This window comes from Ovis canadensis, chromosome 9, assembly GCF_042477335.2.
Source record: "Ovis canadensis isolate MfBH-ARS-UI-01 breed Bighorn chromosome 9, ARS-UI_OviCan_v2, whole genome shotgun sequence".
NCBI classification, from domain to species: Eukaryota; Metazoa; Chordata; class Mammalia; order Artiodactyla; family Bovidae; genus Ovis; species Ovis canadensis.
In genome coordinates this window covers 55,307,453-55,327,873 of record NC_091253.1, presented here as the reverse complement: position 1 = coordinate 55,327,873, position 20,421 = coordinate 55,307,453, and the positions used below count along the sequence as shown (strand labels likewise).

The following is a 20,421-nucleotide window of genomic DNA, read 5'->3' as shown; positions in this document are numbered from 1 at the left end:
GACCAGGGATTGAACCCATGTCCTCTGAACTGGCAGGCAGATTCTTACCCCCTGGACCACCAGGGAAGTCCACTTCATATTTCTTACTATCTCTCAAGTCTCTCCACTTGAGCTGCTCTGCTAATATCATCTCTTGCCGAGACTGATGTAACCTCACTCTGACTCCTTTTATCTTGTCTCTTCCCACTATTCTTCGGAGGTGATCTTTTACAAATGCAGGTGAAAAGGCAGACATTTCAATGGCTTTCCATTTGGTAACCTGAAACACAAAGTCGTCACAATATGGTCTCTGGTTTTCCTTACTTCTAGTCCACGCTTCAACTCTACCGTTCACAGTACCCTGAAGTCACCTCCTTCCATGGTTCTCATATGCTGCTCCTCACTGATGCCCTGGTTTGGGTCACATATCATACCTCTGGTCATGCTCTATTATACTTGTTTGAAAGGTGTAGGGATGAAGAATATGGGCATTAGAGGCAAACCCCCAGGGTTGGAGCTTGAATTTGCTGATGATTCTGTGACTTTGGGCACATTACATAAGTTTCTAAAACTGTTTTCTCACCTGTAAATTGACTTTAAGAATAGCATACACCTCAGAGTGCTGTTTTGAGAATTACATAAAATAATTCACGTCTCATATATATATAGCATGTAGTATATTCTCAACAAATGTTAGCACCTTTCATTAATATTACTGTCACTTCCACCACAAATAGGCCAGACTAGTGCCTGTATTGATTGCAACCTTCCTAGAACTAGTATACTTCCTGGGATTAAGTAAGCATTCAATAAACAATTATTGAAAAAAATTACATGAATTCCTAATGTGTTCCAACAGTATTACAGGTAACTCCTAAAAGATGCAATTAATTTCTTTATACTCTACATTGGCCATCTATTTGTTCAAGAAATGTTCACTTACTAAATAAACTTGGTACAGTAATAACTGAATTGTAGAGACAATAAATTTTAGTAAAAAACCAATCACAGATTCCCTTAGAATTTCTAAACGTGATATAGCTTTTCTTTCATCAGCAATGACTTGCATTTCCCTTTTTCTGGATTGAACCACTGCTCCTACCATGGCTTCTGATGAGCAACTCTGGATGGGTTTTGGTAATGCAAGGAAATCACACATTATACTATATTGATTTATTAGCCTTACATCAATTCTATTAATTATCACTATTCTCTCATCAAAATGGTCCATTTACAATGCACCAATATTTTCCAGGTTCAGAAGACAATGGTTGGGACCCTAGCAGAATCAGTTCTTTTACATTGTCAAAATGACACATGACGTATGCTTCATCTCTCCTGTAGTTTCAAAAGCATGTGTCTATTTCTTTGAGTTACTTCACCGAAAAAAAAAAAAAAAACCCACCAATCTTTTGGCTCTCTTTCTCCTATTATACATATGAGAACTGGTGCCACACAATATGGCTGACTGGCTTCCCAACGTGGTCCCCTCATCAAGACCGCAGACTGTTAAGTGCCAGGAGAGCAAGGACATCTTACATCCCTGGTTTGGGGCGGCACGGAGCATGCCCTGTAGCAATACTCCATAAACGGCTACTCCCTCCCTCCATGACTTGCAAACAAATGCTAGTGCCTGATTCTTTCCAAGTCCTAATGCCTGTCTCTGTTTTAACATATACTCTTGGTTTTGTCTCAAGGGAAGAAGACTTCCCATCCCTGAATTCAAGGGGATCCAGTTCTTCTGTTCTTGAAGGACTTTCTATAAGCTATCAATGGAGGATTCTAAAAATAAGCTGTAATAGGATCTACTGTTTTGTGTATTCCACTTTTAAAAGATCAGAGGAGTGAGCTCATATTTTTCATACACATCTGCCATGCTACTGTGACTCATCACTGTGATTCTTCCAGCTTTATTGAGAATTGACATATAACACTGTGCTGGTTAAAGGTGTACATATTGATTTGATACACTTATATGATGTAAAATGCTTACCACTGTAGAGCTAATACCTCCATCGTATCACATTAATTGTTTTTTGTGGTGAGAATATTTAATACCTACTCCCTTAGCAACCACTGATTTCGTTTTAGATACAAGGTTTCCCCTACTTTAGTAGGTATGATCTAGTCTGCTTTCTAACTATGGTGCTGGAGAAAACTCTTGAGAGTCCCTTGGACAGCAAAGATATCAAACCAGTCAACCCTAAAGGAAATCAACCCTGAATATTCATTGGAAGGAATGATGCTGAAGCTGAAACTCTGATACTTTGTCCACTTTATGTGAAGAGCCGACTCACTGAAAAAGATCCTAATGCTGGGAAAGATTGAAGGCAAAAGGGGAATGGGTCAGCAGAGGATGAGATGGTTAGGTAGCATCGCCAACTCAATGGACATGCTGCTACTGCTGCTAAGTCACTTCAGTCGTGTCCGACTCTGTGCGACCCCATAGACGGCAGCCCACCAGACTCCCCTGTCCCTGGGATTCTCCAGGCAAGAACACTGGAGTGGGTTGCCATTTCCTTCTCCAATGCATGAAAGTGAAAAGTGAAAGTGAAGTCGCTCAGTCGTGTCCGACTCTGAGCGACCCCATGGACTGCAGTCTACCAAGCTCCTCCATCCATGGGATTTTCCAGGCAAGAGTACTGAAGTGGGGTGCCATTACCTTCTCCTCAATGGACATGAATTTGAGTAAACTCTGGAAGATAGTGGAGGACAGAGAAGCCTGGTGTGCTGTAGCCCATGAGGTGGCAAAGAGTCAGACATGATTTAGCAACTGAACAATAACAACAAAATGATCTAGTTAATTGCATTTCATATATCTATCTCTGAAGTGAGAAGATGGATTCATTATTAGAAACAGAGATTAAGATAGAAACAATTGAGTGTACACTATTGCCAGGTCCTTCCCTAGATGCTTTCACATATATTGCTCACTTAATTCTCATGTCATCTTTTTCAAAAAGAAATTATTATTTCCATTACACCACTAAGTCTCTAAGAGACCAGGTGATATAATCATGGTCACACAGCAAGTAACAGGATTCAAAACCAGTTTTCTGATTCAAAATCTAGGACTGTGTCCATTATACAAAAATCACATCACAAAGATCATTGCATTTAGAGACTCTCAGCTTCCCAGATGCATAATTCAACAGTCCCAATCTTGGTCTCAGCATTTATATGCTCAGTGCATCATTCAGGCAGATACTAACGCAGCCAGCCCAAACCGCTTCACCATGAATGTGGACCTCCTCATACTGAAATGTGTTCATGATTAAGAAGGAACTAGCTTCACAGATTGCTGAACAATTATATTGACTGTAAATCAATCAAGCAGTAAAAATAAACTGAAAGAAGATCGCGTTCCTTCTCTACTACAGATTTGTATTTTTCTATATGAAATGTACTGTTCTGTGTAAGGCATGTTCATTCCTGCAGGAATCTCATTTATTCTGGCTTCTAATTACTTTTAACTACTGAGCACAGGGCACCACTGTGAAAAGTCTATCGACAACCAGAAGGAAGCACCCGATTGAAGAAACTAATTGTTTAATGTTTCAGGGTGTTATTTTCCCTGCTTCTTTTTATTATACTTCACACCGAGGAAGAACTATACATCAGAGGGTTAAGGCATTATGTTACACAGCAATCAATCCTGAAGTGACTAGTTTGGTTCAACACATGCAGAGTGCCTGCAAAATTAATATGCAAAGCCCACTGCAGATCTATTGATCCTTCCCACCTTGGTCACCCTGAGCACTGTGTTTGTGACAAATGAAAAGCTTAAGAAAACTGCCACCAGTCAGCAGGGATTCAAAAACCCAACACCTCTGTCCTTTTCCCCTTATAACAGAGGAGGCACTTTTCTTAACGAAAAAAGTAAATATTTTTAAATGTGAAAAACAGGCAAACAGCTATTTGTTTTAAAGATTAAATAATATACTTACAGACATATGTATGTGCATGTGCTCAGTTGTATACGACTCACAGGCTCCACGGACTGGAGCCTGCCAGACTTCCCTGCTCATGGGATACTCCAGGCAAGAATACTGGAGTGGGTCGCCATGCCCTCCTCCAGGGAATCCTTCCCACCCAGGAACCCAATCTGCATCTCTTACGTCTATTGCATTGGCAGGCAGTTTCTTTACCACTAGCACCACCTGGGAAGCCCATTCAACATTATTATTTGACTCTTGTCAAATAGGCAGTGCTGATGAAATCTTCTGTACCAACTCCTATGGTTCACAGTCTGAGCGCTGAAAGACAAGGGGTTAATGAATATTTGAAAGGAAAGCAGAGAGATGGCAGGCGGAGGGTGGCACCATAGAAAACCACTGAACAGAATGGAGAAGCAGCGGGCAACAGCTGGAAAGAGATCCTGGCAGCAGAAGCGGAGCCAAGTTGAATACTCTGGCTCACTCCATATATCTTAAGGCAAAAAAGCAATCGTGTTTAAAGGGCACATTTTCAGCACTGCACAGAGAATTAGCCATGAAATTCCCATTAAAGATAATAGGACTTTTCTATTGCAACTTTCAGTACATTCTCAGAAAGTTCTCTATGTCTATCTTTAAACCCAGGCTTCAAAATCAACTGCCAGGCATACACATTCCATAGCCCTCGTTCCCATCTCATCAAGCACATTAAGGCATGTTCTACTCTGACATGGTTCGTTGCTGTGGTGAGCACAGAGGCAATTATGGACCTTTGGGGGACGAGTAACTGAGCACTCGGCCATAGTAGGAGGTGTTTGCTAGGCTCAAAATGTACATGAATATGAAGCATCTGTGGGTAAGGTAGGACCTTCATGATCACAGCCACCAGGCTTGAACCTGCTTCTCTGCATTTAAAATGATGCAGCCTGGGACCCTTTCTCCAGTTGATTTCACTTTTGTTTTGGTTTTATTTTTGGAATTTAACTGAATAGATGAGGACCCTAATCCTGGCTACCCAAAGGCTACCCAAAGGTCCTCAACACTCCCTCTCTAGTCCATCTGTTTTGGCTACTGGACTTTTGTCCTCAATTCTTGCAGGTTTTTTGATGACACCAATGCTTAAGGGGTGTCCAGTATATGATTTTGGAGAAGGCAATGGCACCCCACTCCAGTACTCTTGCCTGGAAAATCCCATGGACCGAGGAGCCTGGTAGGCTGCAGTCTATGGAGTCACCAAGAGTCGGACACGACTGAGCGCCTTCACTTTCACTTTTCACTTTCATACATTGGAGAGGGAAATGGCAGCCGACTCCAGTGTTCTTGCCTGGAGAATCCTAGGGATGGGGGAGCCTGGTGGGCTGCCGACTATGGGGTCGCACAGAGTTGGACACGACTGAAGTGACTTAGCAGTAGCAGTAGCAGTATATGATTTTCATCTGTTGCCCCCATCCTTTGACAGGATAATTGTTTTCTTTTTGACCTGTTTATGCAAGATACTAAGCAGAACTTTGCTTGAATATTTTTCATTCCTTTCTCGTAGATCCTACAGTGCTTTATTCTGAGGCTCTTGGGTGTACAGGGGACTGGTGGTAGAGAATCAAGGAATCTTAATACTTTTAACACACTCCTTGGTGATCTTTTCTCACCTTCCACAGTTGGCAGCTGAGTCTTCTGTTATTACACTTCTGTGTCTGTTCCTGGAATACCTCTTTGCTCCTAAAACCTAAAGCATGTTCCCAGAAAACTCTTAGTACTGTTTTTCCATTACCCTTTGAGATTATATATATACTTGATTATTTATTGTTATTACACCCCCTTGTACTCACATACAACTTTAGTCCTTGCTGAGTATGAATCCATCAAATGACATCCCTATATAGGTACGGCTTCCCAGGTAGCACAGTGGTAAAGAATCTGCCTGCCAATGCAGGAGACTCAAGAGACACGGGTTTAATCCCTGAGCTGGGAAGATCCCCTGGAGGAGGAAACGGCAACCCATTCCAGTATTCTTGCCTGGAAAATCCCATGGATAGAATGGAGCCCGGCGGACTACAGTCCATGAGGTCACAAACAGTTCAGACATGACTGAGTGCACACACACACACAGGCACACCATGAACATCTAAAACTCAACATGTTATAGTTTAATGCAACATCTGTCTCCACAATCCCCTCATTTCAAATGCATACCTTCCCCACCCCCACCACAGCAGCCTCCCTTCCCTCAGTCATTCCACGCTGATGTTAACTGCAAATTGGCACTTGCCATGGGCACTTGCCATCTACCTCTAAAAGGATTAAATCATGTGCTAATGTGACTTAGCAGCAGCAGCAGCAATGCAGCTGCTGACTTTCAACATCCCTTGAAAGGAGTTCAGGGGGAAAGCAGAAATGAGACACTCTGCTTGGGAGGAAAAACTGGCAGGATGGGTCTTCAGATAGACGTTTTCAGAAGCTGATTTTATGAGCCCAATTCGTGCATCTCCTTATATCTAGAAAAGCAATGAAATCCTTCATGGTGATGGCTGTTCTTCATGACTAGCAGAACCTTCTGGAAAAATATGTGCTTGGTTGCATGTATTCCCCCTTCACCAAAACCTTATACATACCAGCCTCCCTGGCAGCTTCTGTAGAGCAGTTTCTCAGAGCTATCTGAGGTACTGTCTTCCAGGCTGCAGTCCTCATTTTGCCCCAGATAAAACTTAATTTGCAACTCCCATGTTGAGCATTTTTTTAAGTCTACACTGGAATAGTCAGCATCTCTCTCCCCTGTTCTCTACTCCTCCCCAGTTACCCAGTTCTGTGTACTGCCGTTCCATACTTTTCACATGTCTTTTCCCTTCTAACTCTGTGCCCAGGCCTTAGTTTTGGACCTCATCATGTGGCAGAAGTCCTGTAACATCCTGGCTGTCTCCCTGCCTCCGTCCTTGTCCCATTGTAGACCACGGTACTGCTCTTCATTTAAAAAATATTTTTCAAGTATCTAACCATGTTATTCTTTTGCTAAAAGTCCTTCACTGGCTTCTCAGAGTCTCTGGGAGGGAGTCCCCAGCTCTTAACTCAGTAGGCAGGGCATTCCATGCTCCAATTCCTGTCTTTCTTGCTCCTTTTCTCTCCCAGGACGGCTTCTTCCTCATTTCACTGTGCAGAAATAGCAAACTCTTTACTGTGACCTTCAGCCCCTTCCGATGCTTTCACACCCCTCAGCATTATATTTTCGTACCATTCCTTTACAGGGAAATGTCCTCCTCCATTCTGTCACCTGGTAAACACTATCCATGCTTTAAAACCTGTAACAGGTGTTACATTACATTCTTCCTGCTTAAAAGGATTGAAATCTCACGTCTCAGTATTCCTCCAGAGGATTAGATGACCTCGTGCCCACTTGAAATTAACATCATAGAGGCAGAAATTGCTGCTTCCTCCCATCAGCTGCCTTCACATCACCTGCTCTCCTTCTTCAGGTCACACAGAAAAAGAGGCAATTCTGAAAGTGCTGGCCAATGAAACATTTATACTGGTGAGACACCCATACTTCTTCCCTCCTCTGGAGGATGGAAAATTTGGCTTATGACAGTTATTAGAGCACTCATAAAACCACTAGCCATGACATCCTCAGGAATACATCTTAGAGAATGACTGGAACTTTGTTTTTTATATAATTTTGCAGGTTCAGGGAAAAAAATAGCTTCAGTTTCTTTCAAATAAAATCTGCAGAATCATGCCCTGTTTAACACTGTAATTTAAAGTTGATTCTACACTTGTCACTTTCAAATAGCTCAGTTTCAGAAATGTAAATACTTAAATTTTACTAGTTAAATAGAAAAATTGGGTTTAGCAAAATCTGATGAAATATCACTTATAATTATGTATTTAGATTATTTTCTCAAGATATGTTTAATGTACCTAGAATTTCCCAACTTTAATGATAAAAGGTAATAAGGTATAAGCTCTGACTTTATAAGTATTGACATTAAAGCTTGCCTAGCCAACAACACATGATTACTGGCAGTCTGAGCTAGAAACCACTACAATAAGAAGTGACTCATAATTACTGTTTTATTCTTCTTTCACAGTAATCTAATGAAAGTGATGAACATTTTTAAATAGAATAATTTAATGTACTAATTTATTAAGATTTCTATCAACTGCAAAGAAAAATTCAGGAAAAAAGAACATATATCCAAATCTAGTCACCTCTTTGGGGGAAAGAACGTTAGCAAGAGATAATGGAAAAAGGTAAAAGAATAAAACTTCTATCGTGTTTGAGATATTTGATATAATTCTAAGAGAATCAATTTACTTATCTGGTTGCTTAAATTAGCATAAACTGTAGAGTTTTATTTGCCTACTTTAAAACTTAGTATAATTTGAAGATCTGGGTTTACTTTTCTTTTTTCTCCCCTAGCTTTCAACAGAAGTATAATTAACAAATCTCATATAAATTTAAAGTATACAACTTGGTGATTTGATATACATATACATTGTAAGATATTCTTCACAATTAAGCTAATTAATGCATTGATCACCTCACATTGTTACCATAATCTTTGTTGTTGTTGTTTTCTTTCCTCTTTTGGTGGTAAAAGCACTTAAGATCCTAGCAAATGTCAAGAATATAATACAATATTAAGTATATTCACATTGTTATGTCAGATCTCCAGAATTAGTCATCTTGTATAGCTGAAACTTTGTACCCCTTGACCAATGTTCTGCTCCTTTAAGTTTGCGAGAGTAAGTAAGATGTATACTTATAGCATAAGTAAGATATACTTTGTCTTTCTCCCAGAGCCCTATTATTATAGCATTTTATTTTTTCCCTTCTAAAGATTGGTACATAATTTTATATTTTCACTTTTTTTTGGTATAATTCATTAATGATTTTACTAGATATTAACAAATGGGAAGAGTTGCATTGGCCATAATCAAATTATAACTGTTAAAGAAAAATAATCTAAACTACAGCCATATCTAATGACAATTTTAAATATCACTACTCACTGCTACTATCACTCATTGCTGCGACTATCCTTATACAAAATAAGTGCTTTATACTAACATATTTTAGATTCCTAACTATAAGAGCATAATTTTAGGACTTCCTATTGGGAATGTACAGGATCCTGGCATCATAAGTTACCAGTTTCTTCTGTTCTAGTTAGCCATCTTTCTGGAGATTAAAAATTCAAGTATTTCCACTAATCTCATTACTAAAATTTCCAACGCAGTTTGGACAAAAAAATAAGTGGATACAATTTTAAAACTACATTTGCTTATAGCAATCACTTACTTTTTCCCTCCCATACCTAGAATTTAACCTACATACAGAAATCCCCAGAGTAAATCTCCTCCTGTGTTTGATGCTTTTTGTCGCAGCTGCATCATCTTCTCTGTTAGGACTCTGGTCACCTATGCCAGGTTACCTTGAGTGCTCCACTTTTTATAAGAGTCTGCATTCCTTACCCTGAGCCTATTTGTCAATTCGTCCTTTGATGTCATGGTGATGCCAGAATAAAATATTGCTAAGAAAGAGTTCTTTAAAGTCAAACAAAAGTGATTTTTAAAATTGTTAATTGATAGTTCCCTTAGAAAAGAATTTTTAAAATTGTTTCTATGAATTAAGAATCACTACACTGTTTATTTTCATTTTAAATAACTGTTTCATTAACCAAACTAGTAATACACATTTCTCTTTAGTTGTTTTTAATTCCTGGATTTCATTTTTCTGAAAAATGCTGAGTCATATTTTGGGTTTTATTTTATGGTTACATGATGGGTTTTGTACATTTCTGCTGGAAGATGGATGACTGAGAATTCAACCACCCTCTGCATACTAGCCAATGTGAAACTATGCCTCAGTTTCTAAATAACCAACTAAGAAATGCATCTTGGAAATATACTCCTTTTCAGTTAGAAACTTCATATATATAGTTTTTTTTAGCTCCTAAAGCTTTATATATGTTAAAATGGGTTTCCAGAATGTATAAAAGAAAAAGCAGTCCAACACTGGAATACATAAATGGCAGCCAACGGGCTCATTATCATCATGCTTTTCAGTAATGAGAACAGGCCTTGCCATAGGCTGTTTCCTCCTCATACCTGCATGGGATTCAAAACAAGGCGGCTATGGTGCTGCTGCTGCAGGTGCTGGTGAAGCCCCGACACAGCGAGCCAGCCCCTTCTGATGCTGCTGTTCACATCGCCCACTGGTGACTGAATGCCAAGTATATTAGCTAACGAGGGGCCTTGTTTCCTGGAAGAGATTCATCTTCACAACCAAGCTTGAAGATTAAAGGTAATTTACGTGTACAGATCTCCAAGGCTTTGGTGCTCAGACATCACAGGTGGGACAGATGTGAGGCCTGGGCTCAAATGACCCATCTTCCTGAAGGATCATCCCAGAATACCTACACCACTGAAAATCTATCATGAATAGATTAAAAGAAAGGAAAGGAAAGTGAAGTTGCTCAGCCGTGTCTGACTTTTTGTGACCCCATGGACTGCAGCCTCCTAGGCTCCTCTGTCGTCTATGGGACTTTCCAGGCAAGAGTACTGGAGTGGGTTGCCATTTTCTTCTCCAGGGGATCTTCCTGACTCAGGGATTGAATCTGGGTCTCCAGCATTGCAGGCGGATGCTTTACCCTCTAATCCCCCAGGGAAGCCCTAGATTAAAAGAGGACATGGACAAAACCCCCTGGAACGAATCCTCAGAGGGAAACGCTGTGATTCCAGAGTCCCTGCCCTCACTAGAAATTTCCTTGACCTAACCTTTCAGGGAGCCTCTGGAAATGTCCACCTACTTGTTGCCACTGGGGAAGGAAGCAGAAACAAACATCGTAGGAGGGATGTGGAATTTTTGTTTTTGGAGGTGGTAAGGCTCAGGCTTGGGTTTTATAATTTTTGCAATATGCTGACGTCAATATAATGATTAAAGGAAAACAGTTGGCTATTAAGCAGCGATGGGGGGGAAGAAGCAAAACAAAATGAAATACCACAATGAACGGAAGGATTCAGCAGAAGGAAGTAATAGGGAAGTTTAGAAACCCTCTGGCATACTTTTGGAAGGGCTGCAGCAATCAACTGCATGGTACAAAAGAGAGCTTTAAAGCAGACTCACAGACAGAGAAAACAAACTATTGGTTACCAGTGGGAAGAGGGAAGCGGGGAGGGGCAACATAGCAATAGGGGAGTAAAGTGTTAGTCGCTCAGTCATGGTCCGTCTCTTTGCAATCCCATGGCCTGTAGCCCTCCAGGCTCCCCTGTCCATGGAGTTTCTCAAGCAAGAAAACTTGAGTGGGTTGCCATTTCCTTTTCCAGAGGATCTTTCTGACCCAGGGATTGAACCTACATCTCCTGCACTGGCAGGTGGATTCTTTACCACTGAGCCCCCAGGGAAGCTCTTAAACTATAGGTACTAATAAAACTATGTATGTTGTTTGATAGAAGGTGTAAGAGATGAAAACGAAATGGGAACTTTGGAAAATTTCCATTTATCAAACTAGCTTTTAATATCACAGACACAGTTTAAAAGCCAAAAAAAAAAAAGCCTGATCTTAATAAAAGACAATCTTCTTCTTTCAATATTCAATAACAATGGAGGTATTTAACACAAGTGAATGATTGAGGAGTGTAGGCAGGCAAGTTCATCAGTAGAATTGTAATGCACACAAAGGACTGCTCTGGGAAAGAGAATTTAATAAAAACAAAGGTGGGCCAAACACTATGAAAAGATTTTAATAACTCACCCTGAATTCTATTCCTCCTAATCTTGCATTACGGCTTCCCTGGCGGCTCAGTGGTAAAAAACCCACCTGCCAAGGAGGAGACTCAGTTTAATTTCTGGGTTGGGAAGATCCCCTGGAGAAGGAAATGAAAACCCACTCCAGTATTCTTGTTTGGGAAATCCCAAGGACAGTGGAGCCTGGCGGGGTACAGTCCATGGATTTGAAGAGAGTTGGACACAACAGTGACTAAACAACAACAAAAGCCAGCTTTCCTTCTCTGTAGTATGCCACCCTGGCATCTAATTCAGGTTGGCGTTAAAACATCTAGATATGAATGCTAATTAAAACTGCCCTTTCATTCTGAAAAATCACATTCTTCTCTTTAATATCAAATACAGGATTATAACTCAATACTTTAAAATATTTTAGATTCCTTTTTCTTGGTGGATAAAATCAGAAAAGGCAGGAAACTGATTATCTAATGTGGATGCCATATTGTTAACCACTTCCCATCTTAATTTTATAAGTAAATGCTAAAAATAGTCTGTAATATTTATTCTAATTCATAGTTTGAATTTCTCCCCTCTGTCAGAACCTCAAGGTAAACTTCCATGTTCAATAATTAGGGTAGGTATGGATCTATTTGGGTTCCTTCCTAGCTTTCTGAATTATAATTACTGGAGAAGTATTTTAGTAACAGTGTTATGCAAGATTTCTGATTCTAATATAAATCAGCATACATTTTATCACCATGAAAAATCTAAGCATAGCCTTACCTGAAAAATTAAAGATATTACTAAATGCCTATATTATTCTGCATAATAGAAAAATAAAACAGCACTATTTTCAAATAGTTTTAACCTTAATTTTCAGCATCTGTGATGGGCCATTTTTGCCTACATCTCAGTAAGTATCTCTGAAATGAATTAACTAAAGCTATATTTATTTTGAACTGCAGAAATGGAGAAAGCCAAAATACTTTGAAATTTCAATGTTACTTGTGATTCCAACACATCCATCAATGAATACAGAAATTAAAAAATGGTTGTGCAACGCCAATCTATTTCTCCTACTCATCCATCATCAAACTCTAAAACTGCTCATGGGAGATATGAGAGAGTAACTTGGACAATTTGGTCATGATTCTAGGATAAAAAAATTCTAGAGTTTAAAAAACTCTGGCAGTTAGAAAAAATTTTTTTGGCTATACCACAAGGCTTGAACGATCTTAGTTCCCCAACCAGGGATCAAACACAGGCCCCCTGCAATTGATGCAGAGTCCTAACCACTGAACTGCCAGGGAACTGCATTAAATGGCAAACTTAAAGGCATTAACTTTCAGTAAATTCATGTGGAGATAGGAGAATATACTTGTAGTTTGAAGCCTGGCATGTCCCTTGGTTGTCACAGTCCTCAGATAACTATGATCTTATCACCAGTGCAGAGTAAGGACATTAATCATGGTGATGACATACCGAGTGTCAAGGCCACAGTGGCCTCTATGTTCCTTGAACACATCATGCTGGCTCCCTCTCGGACTCCCACATTTGCACTATGCTCCCTACAATCGAATGCACTTTCTCTGAGATATCTGCATGACTCACTCTTGCATTTCACACAGGTCTCTAACCCAACAGAACTTCCTCCTTGGAAGATGAAATCCCCTCATCCCATCTTGTCCCCTGTCACCTCTCTGACTTCTGTTCCTTTCTGTATTTATGTCACCTACCACGTTACCATTTATTTACTTTGTCATCTGCTTCACTCCCACATGATTTACATTATATAACAGTAGGGAGGTTTTGGCTTTTTTTTTTTTTCAATGCTTGATACCAGAAACTAGAATGGTGCTGGCACATAATTAGTGCTCAATGTATATTAACTGAGTGAATGGAAAGTAAATAAATGGATGAATGAATGAGAACAGAATGATTGAACATGACTGATCAGAGAGAGCATTTATCTGCTGAACTCATTTACTTGCAGATGCTATTTCACTTAAGCTCTTAGTAAGCTTGCAATGCTTCCCAGGTGGTTTAGTAGTAAAGAATCTGCCGGCAGATGCAGGAGAGGTGGGTTCGATCCCTGGGTTGGGAAGATCCCCAAGAGGAGGCAATGGCAACTCACTCCAGTAGTGTTGCCTGGAGAATCCCATGCACAGAGAAGCCTGGCAGGCTACAGTTCAAAGGGTTTTAAAGAGTCAGCACGACTGAGTGACTGAGTGTGAGCATGAGTAAGCTTGCAATAGAGCACAAAGTACTCAGCAATTAAAATAAAGGGGGCAATTCTGTATACTGTGTCACTCACACAAGTGAAATTGCTCCTTTTAGAGAAACAAAGTCTTGCCACACTTCATAAGCAAGGACACGCTGTGTAGGACTTGAAATCCATAATTCAGGCATATCAAGTCAAATGGAATTTCACAGATGAAAACCTACCGACTTGAATCAACTTTTTCTTTTATCTCTTCAAAACCTCTACCCATCAAAACCCAGTTCAAACACTACCTTCTCCAGGGAAAGTTCCAACCATCTCCAAGATATATGTTGCTTCTGATTCTTATTTTTTCGCCGTAACTCTCCTAAGTCATTAATTTTTTTCTTGTGGTCTAAGTCATTTGTTATTTTTATTATATTTTTGTTATCTTATTTTGTCACATTATTATTTACTATTATTTTATGTTGTGTGTTGTTCATGCCTCATGTCTCTAACATGAGCATCATCAGCTTATGATGTTACCCAGCCAATAGCACCAACTGCAGTCCTTTGCATGGATGAAGTACCAAGTAAGTTTGAATAAACAACAACTACTATTCTCTCAAAATCCAACTGGCCTCATACTAAGAACAGTCGATGATTGGTGACAGAAGACTCTCTGCCTACCAGAGTACAATGAGGACTAAATCCTGTTCTATTGTTTTCACTTATATGGTTTCATTTTTCTGTGAAAATTGAGATGTGACAGAAGAGGAGTAAGTGATTATGAAGAAGGACCTGACTTGGGGTTCTCCACTCATATTTGCATCTGATACAGCTGTAGGAATTTATGTACCTACTGGCTTTCCCAAACAGAGCACTGATGCGTAAGATAAACCACCTGAATAGAATCCATCTAAAACTCCTCCTTGCAGTTTCAGGAAGAGCATATCGCGTGGGCTTTTGGACTGTGATTTTGCCAGAAGTAGGAAGACAGTGGTAACACCAAGAGAACATCTAACTCACAGCAATTGATCCAAACCACTGAAGAAAAGGTAAAAAACCTTTTTTCTAGAAAATATTCTAGTCACCAGCTCCTACCAAGCAAGTTCCTAGAGTGCATAAAACAGATGCACAGTTTTGTACCTAAAGTATGAATCTTAAGATATATAAAGAATGATAAGCTTCTAGGCCACAGTGATATAAATGTGGGATTGCATTCATTTTGTATGAATAAACAGTCACTGAAAATAGAACTAAAGCCAGAAATTAACTCTGCAAGAATTAACGAATCTCTGAAGTCTTATTCCAAATATGTTTCCAGCTATAATTTCACAGAGCTAAATGTAATAAACAAGAAAGTCCAAACATAACGAGGTGTAGCAAAGATGCAGGCAGAGATGCAGCAAGGTGGGGGTCACGTACCGATGCACGCCGCTGTTGCACATGATGACGTGGCAGGCCCCCAGCCTACTGCACAGCTCCGAGGACACGGACAGCAGCCCGACTCCGGAGGCGCTGCAAGCCGTGTTCGCACAGGCAGCCGTGCGCTTGGACCTGATAAATGAGGCCACCAGTCGATAAAGTTCATCCAAAACATTGAGAGGCCTCATGAGCTGCAGGAAAAAAAAAAAAAAAACCACGATAAAGTTCGACATGTTTAATAGAAAGAAATCTTTTCAGATGGGCTATAATTCACAGTCATTATAACCTATAGTCTAAAATATTTTATTATGGAGGTAACAGAATTGGAGCTCACAAATTTTACACTGACACCGTGCTCAAGAACACCAACAAAATTAAATAAGAGGTAAATGATAAAACATAGGGTCAATGCAATCGTCTATTTTTACCTTATCTACGTAGGCAGCTTTAGATGTAGAGTTTGGTGGTGAATTTGACTTGTCCAAGTAGAATGCCCTGTAAGAATCCAAAGAATAAATGATCATTCATTGTTAGAAAAATTAAAAAGCATGAAGACATGCAAGTTTTACTGATTTCCTTTTAAAGACAAATGAATTAACAAAGTGCTTAATGTTAGCATGAGTGGAACTCCAAAAACAGAAAGTTTTCCATTCAGAAAAAAAACAAAGCTACCATCACCTCCATTATTTATTGTATGGCCTTAGAGAGATATTTAATTTGTATATACCTCAATTTCCTCCTTTGTAATTTGGAGATTTTAGTAGTATATATTAATAATACTTCATGAGGCAGCCAAAAAAATGAAGTGAGTTAATGCAAATAAAATACTTAGGGGGGCACACAGCACAGAATCAATGCTCACTGATGCAGTAATTAATATTATTATAAAAGTTGAAGAAAGATATTTTCTCATGACTGTTGAAAAACATGATCTGGTTTTCATTTATTATACAAGTGACAGATTATGAAAATAATTCTCCAAACACTAATTTTAAACAGATTACTTAGCTGGATTCTTTCAGCCACTAAGTTATGTTCAGATGAGAAGTAAAATTCTCTTCAAAGATGTACTAGTTCTTTTTTGTCACCAGGATGCAATATGGTCACAACTATTTTAATACACTAAGTAGAAAACTCACTCTAGAAAAGTAATGCACAGCTGGCCACACTGAGCACGCTCCCTACTTTCTAAAAGAGACAGTCCTTAAAAAAAAAAAAAAGCTGTCACGGTTTCAGCCAGTTAAGAGGAGGATCACGCAGATCTAATCCTGCTATAGTCACTTGAACTGACGTGGTAGAAATCTACAAATTTTCACTGGGACAAAATGCTTAAAGAAAAACCCCCACATATTTGATGAAGCAAGCCAATAGAAAAACAGAATAAAACATTTTATAGATTTAAAATGTATAAATGCCCACATCAAGTAAAACTTTATTCTGAGAGAATCTCACTTTTTCTAAATGCTATAGTGCTGTGCTTAGTCACTCAGTCCTATTCAATTCTTTGGGACCCCATGGACTGTAGCCCTCTAGGCTCCTCTGTCCATGGGATTTCCCAGGCAAGAATACTGGAGTGGCTTGCCAGGCCCTCCTCCAGGGGATCTTCCCAACCCAGGGATCGAACCCAGGTCTCCTGCATTGCAGGTGGATTCTTTACCGTCTGAGCCACCAGGGAAGCCAAATGCTATGGAGCGAAATGAAAACAGATAAAGCATCTCATGATATAACCACACCCTTCAAAAGGCTTTTAGAAGATAAAAGCTTATGACAAACTCAGAGCTAAATATATTTATTGATCCAGACTTATGTGAGTAGTTAATATTTATTAATCCACAATTACAGAAAGTGACAAATTATTATAAAATATATCTATGGGGCTGAAGGCACTGAGAGAAGGTAACCATGAAATACAGCTTCTTCCTGACTCCTATGAAATTTACACAGCCAAGAAATATTTTAATTCAATCAATTATTTCTTAAAATAAAAATTTAGACTTGAGCCTGTAACTAATTTGGGGTACTCTCTCTGTTCAGAAAAATGGTTGTTTAGCCATGAATTTTACCATCCCTAAGGTTTACAGGTATTCATACAACATCAGTATTTTTCAGAACATGACAAATTTCCACATGAAATACATTCCTAATGCACTTCCCTTAATTACAAAGTCTGGCAATACCCCTTAATCAAAATTTATGACAGAGTTAATGGTAAAACTGGATTAATGCCAAAACTGACTGTAGTTTAATATGCTTTTGAGGTTAGTAGGAATGAAGTCATGGCTCTTTGTCTCAATAAGCAAATCTTATTAAGACGGTTTTGAAAACACTCCTGCTACTTTACATAGGATGAACAGTAAGTTTCCCTTCATGCAGGCATGCATCAGGTTTCCTTGTTGCAACTTTGTAAATGAACCCTGCCTTAAAAAATAAATGTAGTATGATGATATTTTCTATTTAGTCCCTAGAGAATAAAATACCAAGGAAAGAGGTGATGTCATGTTACAATAAATGCAGAATAAATATATCCAAATTAAATAACTAAAATGAAACAAATCTTGGGAAAGTATCTCATACAATCTAACAGCAAGGACAAATACAGAGTTATTTGGAATGTAGTGCAGGAAATGATAGGTAGGTTAAAAACTTACAGAAAGAAACTGAAATACACACACATGAGGAAGAAGGAAGGCTCCATAAGAATATGGTACATGAGTTGGACTTGGATCGATGGATGGGATTCAGGACAGGCCAAAATGGAAAAACAGAATTTCAAGTAGAGGCAACACTATGAACAAGAGAAGAGAAAGAGAAATGGATGGAGCCAACTTCGCCAGACAGCAGGTTCATGTAAGGCAGAGAGAGTGAGTATTGGGCAAGTGGGCTGGATTCATATTGTGAGGAAATGAAATACCAAACTAAGATACTATAATTAATTTGTTAAGCAGTGGAGAAGCACTCTACAGGGAAAACTTTGCTACCAGTGAAAAAGTAAGAATAAATGGAAAATCCTCCAATTAAAAAAATAATAAAATTGCTGAAGCTGAAGCTCCAATACTTTGGCTACCCGATGTGAAGGGCCGACTCAATGGAAATGACCCTGACGCTGGGAAAGACTGAGGGCAGGCGAAGTGGAGGACAGAGGATGAGATGGTTGGCTGGCATCACTGACTCGATAGACACGAGTTTGAGCAATCTCTGAGAGATGGTGAAGGACAGGGAAGCCTGGATTGCTGCAGTCCATGGAGTTGCAAAAAGTTGGACATGACTTAGCAACTGAACAACAGCAACAATAAAATTATTTTTTAAAAAAGAATAAATAGAAAGAAGTCCACGACCCATCAGATATGACAATTTAGGGAAATTTGAGACCCTAGAAATGAAAAGACTAGTTTAGTCTTTTTTTTTTTTTTTTTTTTGCAGCATGTGGGATTTTAGTTCCCTGACCAGGGATCAGTCCCATGCCTTCCTGCATTGCAAGTGGGAGTCTTAACCACTGGACCACCAAGGAAGTCTGGGACACAGGGCATTGACATATGCTGTGAAAACAGAAAATAAGTGCAGGGAACATCAAGATTAATTCAGACCCATGCAAGTTAATATACTAACAAGTTAGAAAAATGATTTCTCAAATAAGTAACATATTAGGATCACAGCTCTATAGGGTCAAGCTGATGCTCCAGGAATGGTCAGGTTTTTACATAAAGAGAGACCATGCAAAAGTCTGACAGGAGAGACAGGGAGGTTAAATCAATGACAAAAGTGACTGGCATTTGGCAATCTCTCTGGCCCTCTGTCTCCCTTTTTCTGGGCATGCTGGAAGATATCCAATTTCTAAGAGAGGTAATTAAGGCGCAAGAGTCACTGGTGTTTTATAAGTAAGGAGGAACTACTACAGTATTCCACTCAGGTCTCTGCTAGATTCTTGTTTGTTCTTTACATCAGAGCTTATGAGATCATTTCTATATTTATAATAATTTGTGGAAATTTCTCACTTGGCCAGACTCATATATAATTCTCCTAATACCATGTCCTATCTCTAAATATTCTAACCTGGATCATGTAGTTTTTGGATTTTAGCATTTACTCTGCATTTCAAAAAGGAATTATAACAGTGTTTGGTCAATTACAGATATTAGTCATAGACATGCCATTATTACAATGGTACAGCAGTTGACTACAGGTGTGACTGTTTCATAAGTACTATTGTTAAACTGCCTTTGACTACCATAGCACTTAAATTAAAGGGGAAAAATCCATAGAAAATTACATCAAAAGATACTGATCTCTTGTATAAATGAAAATCACCAGATAGGTTCAACCTGTGCTCACATATGGGCAAAGAATACATGCTAAATAAGCAGGTAGGAGAATGGTGATTTACACCTTCATCTCACTCAGCTTGAGTGACCATAAGTATTAGTTCTGACCTCTGAAACAGGTTTTACCTAAAGTTATATGAAGAGAAATCCTCAATAATGGATAAACTTGGATTTGCTTGGATAAATTTGTCTCTTGGCTTGTCAAAAACAGAGCACCTAAAATTATAGTTTGCTGTTCCATAATCAAAGACAGTGCCTGATTCATAGCCTGTAATAATATTTGATGTAGTACTGAATTGAGTTTTATTTCATGAGAGCTCTAAAAAACACATCGAACAACTAAAAATATGTGTGACCTGATAGAGAAATGAAAATATATTAAATATCTTAATTTAAAAATAGATAAAATAACTATTATGCACTTTTGAAAAAGAATTTTTTGTAGGAAGGATTCTTTCTAAGTTTATAACTATTAGGCTACATTTCAATTAACACTGAAGCAAATACTTACAGGATTCAACAATCATCAGAACTTAAAAATAGAGAGGAAGCATATTTAATGTTTCCTCCTTGATGAGAGAAAATAATGATTAAGAGACAAATATTCATAAGATCTCTTTCAAGACTCATAGGAGTGTTGTTTTACCTACAAATGACTAGCAGAAATGATACAGCAAATTCTTGTTAAGTGTTCTAAAGAAGAAAAGATGAAAATAAACATGATTAAGTACTATCATGTTTAGATGTTAAAAGCCTAACTTTCAGCTTCTATACTTATACACTGCTTCTGCTGCTAAGTCGCTTCAGTCATGTCCGACTCTGTGCAACCCCATAGACGGCAGC

The 20,421-nt window shown here is 38.9% G+C and overlaps 1 protein-coding gene across 3 annotated transcripts in view; it reads right to left on the bottom strand.

The window, feature by feature from the left end:
* The window catches only part of PREX2 (phosphatidylinositol-3,4,5-trisphosphate dependent Rac exchange factor 2), a 303,487-nt gene that overhangs the window by 27,401 nt on the left and 255,665 nt on the right, over window positions 1–20,421 (bottom strand). For all 3 annotated transcript variants that reach the window (XR_011259007.1, XM_069600206.1, XM_069600207.1), the window contains 2 exons: window positions 15,688–15,754; window positions 15,260–15,450 (listed from right to left, as the gene is read on the bottom strand). Coding sequence is in view for 2 of the 3 variants with exons in the window: in XM_069600206.1 (XP_069456307.1) it covers window positions 15,260–15,450; window positions 15,688–15,754 (258 nt within the window). In the remaining variant the exon portion in view is untranslated. The remainder of the gene's footprint in view (window positions 1–15,259; window positions 15,451–15,687; window positions 15,755–20,421) is intronic.